We start from the raw sequence: 10,810 nt of genomic DNA, 5'->3' as shown, positions 1-10,810 counted from the left end.
GCCAACACTCTACCCCGCACCACGGGGCGATGAGGGCCTGAGCTGGGCACAGAGAGCCCGCCGCAGCATCCCCATCCCGGGGGGAACGGAAGGCCACGCCTAGGCTTGGGGCTGCCCTTTCAGCCCCACACGGGGTAAGCAGCTGTGGGGCAGCAGGCACGCAGACAGGCGCAGGCACCCCCACCCCCACCCCCACCGGTGGGAGGGCGGGGCAGCACCTGCGCAGTGTGGCCGCTAAGGGCGCAGCGCGAGGAGGGGGCGGGCCGCAGCGGGGCTCCCCTGGCTGGGGCTCGACACCCGCCCGTCTCGTGCCGCCGCTCTCGCGCCCCGCCCGCCCGCGGCGCGCGGCCCGACGTCAATGCAAATGAGCGGAGAAGGGGCGGGGCACCCCTTCCTGCCTTGAAGGAGTGCCTGACGCGATCGCGGGCAGCGGAAGAACCCACCATCCCAGCCTCCCCCCCACCCTGTCTGCGGAGATAAAAGCCGCTGCCGCAAAACGAAATAAAATCTTTTTATTTCAGGTATTTCCCGCTTGAGCGTAGATACGTCGCCGAAGCCCAGTGAGTGCCTTCCTCACCCAACGGGCCAGCACATCTTCGGGGCGTTACTTAAAGGCTGTCACCCCCCCGCCCCCGCTTAAGTGGTAGCGCTCACCCGGCTCGTCGGCGCCGTGCGCGCGAGCGTTGGTCAGCGCGCGAGCGTTGGTCAGCGCGCGCGCCCACACCCCCGGCGCGGCGCGAGCGACAGGCAAAGGGGGAGGGCCCCCAGGGTAATGCACTATTCATGAGGGGGGCGGGCCCGCAGGCTCATTACCAAGGTCGGCCGGGCGGGCAAGGGGGTGGGGATTCTGGCGTAACTGTGACGACTTTTCCGGCATTCTTAAAGGCGTTGCAGCCGGCTTCGAGCCGGCACTGGGGGCGGGGGAGGTGGCTGGGGGTCGAGCGGAGCTACTGTAGTGTGGGCTTACCGGCGGCCGGTCTCCCTCTGCCGGTGCGGGAGCGCCCCGCCTTCCCCCTCCGCTGCGGTGTAGCGGCTGGGAGGGCCGAACGGAGGAGTTAGCGGTGGGGGGCTGCCGGGGGGGACACACGACCTGTCCGGGGTATTTATGATGATTTTAGCGGATTACGGTGGGCGCGACCGGAGGCGGGAAGGGCCGCCCTACCGGGTGTCCCTATAGGCTAGAAGGAAGAAAAAAAAAAAAGCCCTGATAAAAAATAGAATTATTTATTGTCAAGAAGCTGCGATATTGTTAAAACCGGTATAGTGGAGATTATGGCAAGAAAGAGGGCTTTATTCTGGAAAGTGGCTATTTTTTGGCTTATATAGTGGATAGCGATAGGCGGGTGTTTAACCGCCCCCCCGAAGATTATTAATTATCTTTGTCTCTTCAGACGCCCGGGGTGGGGAGTTCGCCCCTCAGCCGAGCCGGTGTCGGGGGGAGCCCCCGCCGCTGCATGGGGGAGCACAGCCGCGGGCTCCCGCGGACGGCGACCTCCCGCCCCAGCCCGCCGTTGGGTGTAGGAGGCGCTGGCTCCGCCGCGTCCTTCCCCTCCTTGGCAGCGGCGGCAGGCGCTTCTCATTCCTCCTCTTTCGCCTGCCCCTTCTCACCCGCTGCAACCGGTTCCTCCGGCAGCGGCGGCGTGTCCGGCGGGCCGCCGCCGCCCTCCTTGTCCCCCTCGGCGGCCGCTGCTGCGCATCACCCAAACATGCAGGATGAACTGCTCCTGGGGGTGACACAGCAGCCGCCGCCAGGCAGCGAGAGGCTGGGCAGCAGCCCCACAGCAGGACACCCCCCTCTCGGCCACCCCTCCTCTGACTTTAAACCCAGTCTCAGCCCCCACCAGGATTTAAACAAGCAGCAACCGCAACAGCAGCCGCCGCCTCCTCAGCTGAGCCAGAAGAGGAAAGAGTTTAAGCAGCAGCAGCAGCTCAGCAGCCCAGCCCAGCTCGGCAGCAGCCACCCCCTGAATAACCACCACCCCCCAGACTATCATCACCACCCCCCTCAGCAGCAGCAGCAGCAGCAGTTCAGCCACCCCACTGACAAGTACCAGCAGCAGGAGCACAGGCAACAGCAGCAGCTCCAGCTCCTCAGCGCTCACCCCCCGGAGCCGCCGCGGACGGGGGACTACCCGCACCACCGGCCCCTCGGCCCCGCCGAGCAGAAAGGCGGCGCGGACAGGGGGGGTTCGGAGCGGCTCGCCCCTTCCTGCCCGGGGGGATCGGTGTCCGCGGACCCCAATGTGGGGGTGGCCGCCGCCTCCTGCGTGAATCCGCCTCCGTCTCCTCCTCATCTGCAGGCGAGAGCCAAGCTGCCCCCCATGGAGTCCCCCCCGAACAGCCACTTGCTGGGCAGCCCCGGGAACCTCCTGCCCGGCGGGCTAGGCTCTGGCTTCAGCAGTCTGCAGAGCCCGGAGATCCCCAGCCCCCATCACCAGAGCGGGGGCGGCTCCTCCTCGGCGGCTTCCCCTCCTCCTCCGCCGCTGCCCGGCTTCGGCACCCCCTGGTCGGTGCAGACCTCGTCGCCGCCTCCGCAGCAGACGCAGCAGCCTCCGGTCTCCAGCGGCGGCGGGCAGATCAGCGCGATGCCGCCCCCGAGCCCGGAATCCGAGACCAGCTTCTACCCGGGGATCCCGTCATCGATCAACCCCGCTTTCTTCCAGAGTTTCTCGCCGGTGTCGCCTCACAACCCCTGCGCCGGGCCCTTCAGCAGCCCCTTCTCGGCCGCCGCGCCCCCGCCGCCGCCGCAGATGAATTTACCTCAGCAGCAGCAGCAGCAGCAACAGCAGAACCGGAGATCCCCCGTGAGCCCCCAGCTCCAGCACCAACACCAGGCGGCGGCCGCCGCCGCCGCCTTCCTGCAGCAGAGAAACTCCTACAACCACCACCAGGTACCGGGCGGCGGCGGGAGGGCCGGGCAGCCGCGGCGGGGCGGCAGGGAGCGCGGGCGAACCGGCTCCGGAAGGGAGCCCGCGGCGGAAAGGGGGAGACCAGGGCGAGGGGGAGCCCCGCGGCGGGGAGGGGGACGGGAGGAGGACGCAGGGCCGGGAGGGGGGACTCGGCTCCCCTCGTTTCGCTAGCCGCGGGAGCCGGGAGGTTTCTCTTTCCCCGCTGCCGGCGCCGGGCGAGGCTGCGCGGCGGTGACAGCTCGGCGAGACGGTGGAGGCAGGGCGGGGCCCGGCCGCGGTCGCCCTGCCGCTCTCGGACGGCTTGAGGGCCGCCGGTGGCCGGCGGGAGGGCACCTGCGCCCCCCGCCCGCTGCGGGGCCAGACTGGAAAGCGGCCGTAGGGGTCGGGCCGGGAGGCTGTTGGCAGCGGCCCGCCCCGCGCCCGGCCGCTGCTCCCTGCCCGTTCCGGGTGGCAGGTGGCAGGGCGGCCGCTTCAGCCGCGTCCCCTGGGCTGTGAGCGGCCCTCCTCGGTGCGGCGCCGGCTACCCAGGGACGTCGTTTCTTCTGAGGATGTGAGGAGCAAGTTTCCTCACGTAAAAGAGGGTAAACGCTCCTTCCCGTGTCAGGAGTTTCACCGTGAAAATATCCTCCTTGCTCCCCCCGCAGTCGCCCGTAGCGAGCGCGGTGTCCCCGGAACAATGAGCCTGACAGCTCCGGCCGGCGCCGCCGGTGCCTGCTCGCCGGGAAGCCCCTTCCCCAGCCTCAAACCTGCCCTCGCAGCCCCCCGGCGTGCTCGCTTGGATGGGCACGAGTCACCGAAAGTAGACTCAGATGGGAAAGCTGTCAACGTTGTCGCCTTTTGAGTAGATTTGCCCCAAATTACTTGAATTTCTATCCAAAGACAGCGCTGTGTTTCAGGTTGCCACAGTTCTGCTACCGGTTTTAATCAAGCGGCATAACGAATCTGTTAAAATGGAAGTTTGCCTTTCTTCCTGGATCAAAATGCTCATTGTAAGAAATGGGAGGGAGAAAAGCAGATCCTCATTAATATTACTTGTTAACGTGTTATAGCCACATCTTGCTCTGATCATCTGCTCAGTTACGAAAGGCCAAAGTTCTATAGGCCTCATCTTAGTTTTTCTTTCATTCTAGTACTGGATCCTGTCAGTTTTACTCGGTAGAGCTGGGTTTGTGAAGCGTTTCTCTCAGAACTGGAATCTCGCATTAAGTGTGCCTGCCTGAGAACTAATTTGGGTGCATCGTGGTTAGGAGCTAGTTGCCCTTAACATCTATAGTAAACCTCTTCTAACAAATGCCAAAGCAGTTCTCCAGCAGTGAGGTGTACAGGAATTTTCTCTCAGTCACAAGTTGTAGGTAAACAGTGCCATGACAGCATAGCTAGCAATATTAGAGCCTTGTTAACATTTGGCATTATCTCTTAAGGTTTGTTTCACAATAGAGTGCCTGCCTCTCCCAAAATTCCAACCAAAGTATTCAAGTTTTACAACATAATTATCTATAATTATATAGAATGGGATGTTTTCCTGATTACTTGACCAAAAATGGCTTTAGTGGGTTTTTTGTTCATTTTCGGGGAGGGGGGGTGGGTGGAGGGTGCTGGTGGTGATAAAATTTTATCTTTCTGTCTTCAGAAAGTTCCATTTTATGTAATACATAATGTATTGACATGCTTTAAATTTTTTAGTTACTAGAATTACAAACCAAGGGTTGCTTGCACCTAAGCGTAGAGATAAAAGTACTGCATTTTGACTTCACAGAAGAACTGTATTTAGAGTATCTCTCACACACACCACACCCCACCCCCATTTCTGTGTTTGAGAAAAAGCCTTTCCAACAGATTTGAGAACACGAAAGATAAATACTGTTCTTCATTGTCGGTCAGGCTCAGTGGGTCCACTGGGTCCACCTCTTGGTAGTATGACAACCACTATAGGTCACTTCTTAGCACAAGTTGTGGTTTAGGAATAAAAACTTCTCATCCTGTAAAATCTTCCCTCTAAAGACTGCTTACTTTTTCTTATTGAGGAATATAGTGCACTTGTTAGATACAGGAATACGTTATACCGCATCTAAATAGGAAAACAAAAACCCTCACCCCCCACCAGATTCCACCCTGCAGAATTCCACAGATAGTCCTGTTCATTACTCCAGAAATACTTGAGCAGTGGCTTCAGAATAATGCATTTTAATGTGGAAATGTTAAGATAGCTCCTTCAAACAGATTCTCTGTACAGTACTCGTTGCTCTTTTTGCTCTTATATGGTAATACTGAGACAATGGTAGTCAAAATAGTGGGGGGAAAAAATGAATCTGCTACCCAAATATTAATTTTTAAATTTCTACTCACTGTAATTAAGTACTGCTACTCACTGAGTTGAAATAATTACTGTTAGTAGAATAATTATTATTATTTTAGTAATTTTAGAAATTGACCTCTCTGAAATTCTTGTGTTATTTTTCTAGAGATCTCACTATATAATGCCAAATAATGTATCATTAAATGGTCTCAGGGTTTTTGTAACACGGTTTTACACCCTGGAATTGTTATACTGCATAGCTTTAAAGAATGCTGCCGGTTACTAAAATGGTAAGCTAAATTGCTTGCATAAGTACTGCATTTTTTTGGGGGGGTATATAGGGGAGTGGGAATTACAATTGTTTTTTATGATGCTGTGTTAAACTTTCTTCCTTGCCTCAGTAATGAATTCATATTTTAGAAACATTTAAAATATTTTCAAAATAATATAAATGAATCTTTCTTTTTAGCCTCTTCTGAAGCAGTCACCCTGGAGCAATCAGAGTAGTGGCTGGAGCACAGGAAATATATCCTGGGGAGGAATGCATGGCAGAGACCATCGTAGAACTGGAAACATGGGAATTCCAGGAACTATGAACCAGATCTCTCCTTTGAAGAAGCCCTTTTCTGGTAATGTCATAGCTCCTCCTAAATTTACTCGCTCCACTCCATCACTGACACCAAAATCGTGGATTGAAGATAATGTTTTCCGAACTGACAACAACAGTAATACTCTCCTTCCTTTGCAGGTAAGGATGATATGTAACTGGTGTGTTCATAGTCTTGCATAGCATTTTGTCATAATTCATTTCAGAGGAAAATTAAACAGTGGTTACAGCCCTGATACTTGGTTTGAAAACTGTATATTTCTATATCATTTTTAGTCCTAAATTGCAACTAACCCAAACATTTTTAATGTATTCAGCAATATATGATTCTTACAGTTAATGAAGAATACTGACTGTCAAGAAAAATAGAAACTGTAGCCACTGGCGCAGCAATAGAGCAAAACATATTTAATCCAACAAGTATTTTCTGCCTGTGGTAATGCTCATATTCTTACAAATCCCTTTAAAACTCAGGATTTTTTTGTTCTTGTCCTTGTACGTAGGTTTTCTTACTTCTGTAGATGGCTCTGAGTCTTTGTCACGTATGTTTTATTGCTATTCTAGGCTGACATTTGCATGTTAGTGAGATTTTTTTTTTTCCCTCCACATTCTAGCAACTTTCATGTTAAGTTTTGGCTGGAAACCCTGTGATTTAGAATTATTAAACAGGAGGATATGTCTTAGAACTAAAGATTTGGGTTCACCTCCTGGATTTTGCCAGTGGCATCTTATGTGACTTTAGGTAAGTCACTTAACTCCAGCCTCAGTTACCTGTTGGTAAAATACTATTTTTCTCATTCCTGCCTATATTCATTTAGTCATAACACTTGTTAGCGGAGACCTTTATTATTTTGGATCCCAATCTCAGGTGCCACTCTAACTGTTTCTAGTTTTTGCATGTTTTTTTTAAGTTACAAAGAAAGCTTGGGCAACTTACTTTAGAAATGATGCATTTTAAAATAGAAAGAAGATTATTCCATGAATTCTGTACATTCTTTAATTTTTGTTATGCCTATGTCAACTTTGGTTTTTGTCCCATGCTGAGCCAATATAATCCAGCAAAAGTAAAAAAGATAATATGCAGAGAAAATAATTAGAATTTTTCTTTATCTCCACCCAAAGCTATTATGGTTGGGTTTTGTTAGGTTTCACACAGGGTAACCTAGAATTTCATTTGCCTTAATTGTGACCATATTTGAATTCGTACGGCTGTATTTGCATCAGTTAGCCAGCTAATCCTTAGGTAGCTGTAATAACGGCAGAAGAGTGCTCCCGAGGATGGGATTTCCTGGTAGAGTTCCTGTTTTTCCTTACCATTTTGCTGGTGGAGTTCCATTTGGCACAAGAGGCCATGTCCTAACTCTATCCAGGTGAGCTCCGATACCTGCAGTATTCTTGAGGCTAGTGGTGACTTTTGGACATACCTAAATTCTGTTCCAGGTGTACTCATTGGACTTGAAAACTTAAGAGGGTTTGCCTGTACTGGGAAGACCTGCTCCATTAAGTAGACTTGCTAGCTGGAGTATTATAGTTGAATAGTTTCTGTATGGGTGGAAAGATGGGGAAAAAAGGTGCTATTCTTTATGTCTTCAACCTGATCTGTTAAGGAAAACAGATTACAGATAGGTAATGCTTTGCGGTGGAGGGCTCCAAGAATAGGTTGAAAGTAAACACTGAAGATGTTTGCCTAAGGAACAGGGTTAAAAATATTAATGCCATCATATGTTGAAACTGTAATGATGTATCTATTGGATTTCATATGCAGCTGAGCGCAAGTTATGAATATATTTACTCATTCAATATGCCTTACAGTCAGTATGACTATTGGAACTTAAAGAAGCTTCTACAGCTGTCATCTAATATAGATGAACTCATTTTATGTCTAAACAGAAGTCTTCTGCATTCCAACTGTAATCTAAATCATTCCTGTCTAGTAGGGTAGAAAAAAATCCTTGCAATTTAACTTTATAATAAATTACATTAATGTTTCTGTTTGAGGTGGTTTGGCTTTTTTGAAGAAATATTGTCAAAGAGAGATGGTGGGCACACTTAACTGTTGTTGGTCTTACCTGTGAGCACCAGAGCCACCAATTAAATAGGCCTGTTTGTATGCCTATCTTTGTGCTGTAGATCTATCTATGCTTAAATCTTCCTTGCATGTGTAAAGTCGTAGTTGCAGAACACAGTAAAAATACTCCTCTTGGTGTAGGGTTGCAGTGTTATCTACTGCTACTGTGGAATCACTAGATTTTTCCATAAAATACTTTGCTACACTGAAATCGTGTTATTTTTGAGTTGTTATACTATTGTTAATATGGTTAATTCCTTGTGATGACTGTTATGTTTTGCAAAGTCATAATGAAGAAGTTAAATAGAGCTTGGAGCTTGTGCTTCTTTTCTTCAGGACTTGTGTTGGCAATTGCAATGCTGTCAAACACCCATCTTGCTAATTTGTACTGTGCTTGTCTCCTTCCATAAAAGGCTGAGGTATTTAGATTGAGGATTCTTAAAGATACAGTAGCAATTGCAGAAGATACTCAAAAATAGCAGTCATTAAATTTTGTGCCATTTGGAAAGTCTTGCATTGAAAGCATTTATGTGTACGTAGAAGTTACCTATTTCTTCCAGGCTTCCACAGCACGAATACGTCTTAGCATGCATGTTGAATATATGCTGCATCATTCACAGTTTTGCAGGATACTTTTCTGCATGATCACACATCTTTGTTTTAAGTGCTGTAATCGTTTGTATGGCAGGGGACAAAACACCTCTCCTCTGAACTTTTGCTAGCTCAAGCTTAGCAAATGAAAATCTAGCTTTGAAAAGCCAGTGTCCTCACTGGCTAACTTTCTGTAGATCATTCATGCTCTGCTACCATTTTTTAAAACGGTATATATTTTCTGCTAAGTCCAAATGGCATTCAGCAGTGTCAGCTGCTCATACAGTTTCTGTAAAACATGTACCTGATGCAAACGAGATAAGCCACACAGGAATCTTACACAAATTCAAAGCTTTTCTCTTCCATGAAACTTCTTTATTCTTTGGTGTTTGCATTGATGGATGGTTTCCAGTATAGAACTGACATAAATTCTGGTGAGGGTCTTATTTCTTGATATTAAACAAATATACCGGTGACAATGAATGTCACTTCTGTTAACTGAATAAGTAATTATGTGTATTACTTAAAGGGATGAAAGCAGATTTTCTGTACTTCATAGTTAAAACTGAAACATCTCCCACATGAAGTAGAATTTGCAGTGGCCACATTAGTTAGAGCAAAGCTGCTTTTGCTTATGGCAGTTATGAAGGACATCTCTCAGAGGAATTTTCCGAAGTTGAAGAGTTTTTGTTCTGTTTTTGAATAAAAGTAGTTAAACATCATGGCAACACTGATTTAAACATGAGCAAGTTAAGCCAATAGTCAGGTTTTTCTTATGTGACTCACTGTAAGAAGGCTCTTTTTTTTTTTCTTCCCGTAGCTTTTTCAGATAATACAACCTACCTCAAAGTTCTTTCATGGACAAAATTATGTCTAGAAGTTTAAGTTATGCCACATTGCTTGTACACTTACATGTACTTCATATAGGGAAGGGATTGTTGCCTTGTACTGGAATCATTAAGGAACAATTAGAAATCTTGTCAGGTATTCACACCATCTAATTTAAGCATTAAATTGAGGAGTCTATTTCTCTCTCCATAGAGAGAATATAGGCTGCTTGTTTAGATAATCTAATTCTCTAGAAGAACATATGTGCCACAACTGACCATAACAGACCCAGGGATTCCAGTTTAGGCACTTATGTTGCACATCAAGAAGTTAGACAATATGAGTATTCTTTCTTGTTCCCTGGTCTACAGTACCAAAAAAAAAAAAAAGTAGGGTGCAAAGCTAAAAACATATTTCTAATCCCAGATAGTGTTTTGTTTTTTCCAGAGGAAAAAAAAACATGCTTCAGGCATTTCTGTGGCCAAAATGCAAGCACAGAAGTCAGTGTTTTGTATATTCTTTTTTTCCCACTTGCATTCCTTGGATGAGGAAAATAACTAACCATTTTTAACTTTTTTTTTTAAAAATTGCAGTGTCTACTAACCCTGTTTTGATTGCAAGCTTAATGTTTCTTAATGCCTTGCAAATAAGCTCACTAAAACCTATTACAATTTATTAATAATAGACCATTTAACTGTTTTAATTCTAGTAAAAACACCGCATTCTATGAACATGAATTTAGTTTCTGTGTCTTTTGAGTTCAGGAAATACACTGCATGTCCGGGTGTTTTTCACCTTGATTTGTCCTTCCTGTTTGTTCAAACAAACAGTACGTGCAATGTTCGTGGTCCTAAAAGCTCAGCTTTATTATTCTACATTTGAATATAGCTTTCCAGCTGAGGATTTGTATGGTAAGGTACCATCTCTCACAAATGCAGATTTTTCTTTTTCTATTTATTATTCAAATGTGCTGAAGTTTTCAAGGAAAACAAAACACTTGCAAAGCACAATGAGTTTTAAGATTGTATTTCACTAAACGTGTTTATTTTAGATATTTAATTGAAACTGCTGTCATGTTGCTTCTGTCATACAATCACTTCCATTCATAGGATTTCAGATTCTCAGTATGACAGTTTTAGTACAGTTTAATAAATGTACCTTAACAGTTTAATGCCTAATCCAGTGATACACATACCAGTCAATACTAGATTAAGAGCAAGTTGCTAAAATTGGGTTCTTAATGCCATATTTAGATTCCTAAATAGGTGGCCTGTTCCTTCAGAAATGCTGAGTGTTTGGCAGTTTATGAAGGCACTGGGAGTATCTAGCTGCTGAGTTCTTTTAGTCTTCAGGCTGGTGTAATTGTCCAAACGCTGATTTGTAAGTCAGGCTTTAACAGTTTATGTTTACTAAGGCAATACCTGCCACAGAACAGCGTCTTCAGGATTTTTAATGCAGTAGATTGATTACCTGGGGCTCATTAAATAACATACAAAAACAGCTATTTGTGG

General features: G+C 47.6%; 1 protein-coding gene across 4 annotated transcripts in view; it reads left to right on the top strand.

Annotated features, from left to right (window-relative positions):
* Window positions 1–1,706: 1,706 nt before the first annotated feature.
* The window catches only part of CPEB2 (cytoplasmic polyadenylation element binding protein 2), a gene marked incomplete at its 5' end in the record, with an annotated part of 53,000 nt that continues 43,896 nt past the window's right edge, over window positions 1,707–10,810 (top strand). The window contains 2 exons of one of the 4 annotated variants that reach the window (XM_081998861.1): window positions 1,707–2,891; window positions 5,675–5,953. In XM_081998861.1, the coding sequence (XP_081854987.1) occupies window positions 1,707–2,891; window positions 5,675–5,953 (1,464 nt within the window). Of the gene's footprint in view, window positions 2,892–5,674; window positions 5,963–10,810 lie in introns of all 4 variants that reach the window. The other 3 variants (XM_081998860.1, XM_081998863.1, XM_081998862.1) reach the window with 3 other exon arrangements.

Source organism: Phaethon aethereus (assembly GCF_964289735.1).
Source record: "Phaethon aethereus genome assembly, chromosome: 4".
Lineage (NCBI taxonomy): Eukaryota > Metazoa > Chordata > Aves > Phaethontiformes > Phaethontidae > Phaethon > Phaethon aethereus.
Note: the sequence above shows the minus strand (reverse complement) of the source record. Positions and strands in the feature narration are given on the sequence as shown.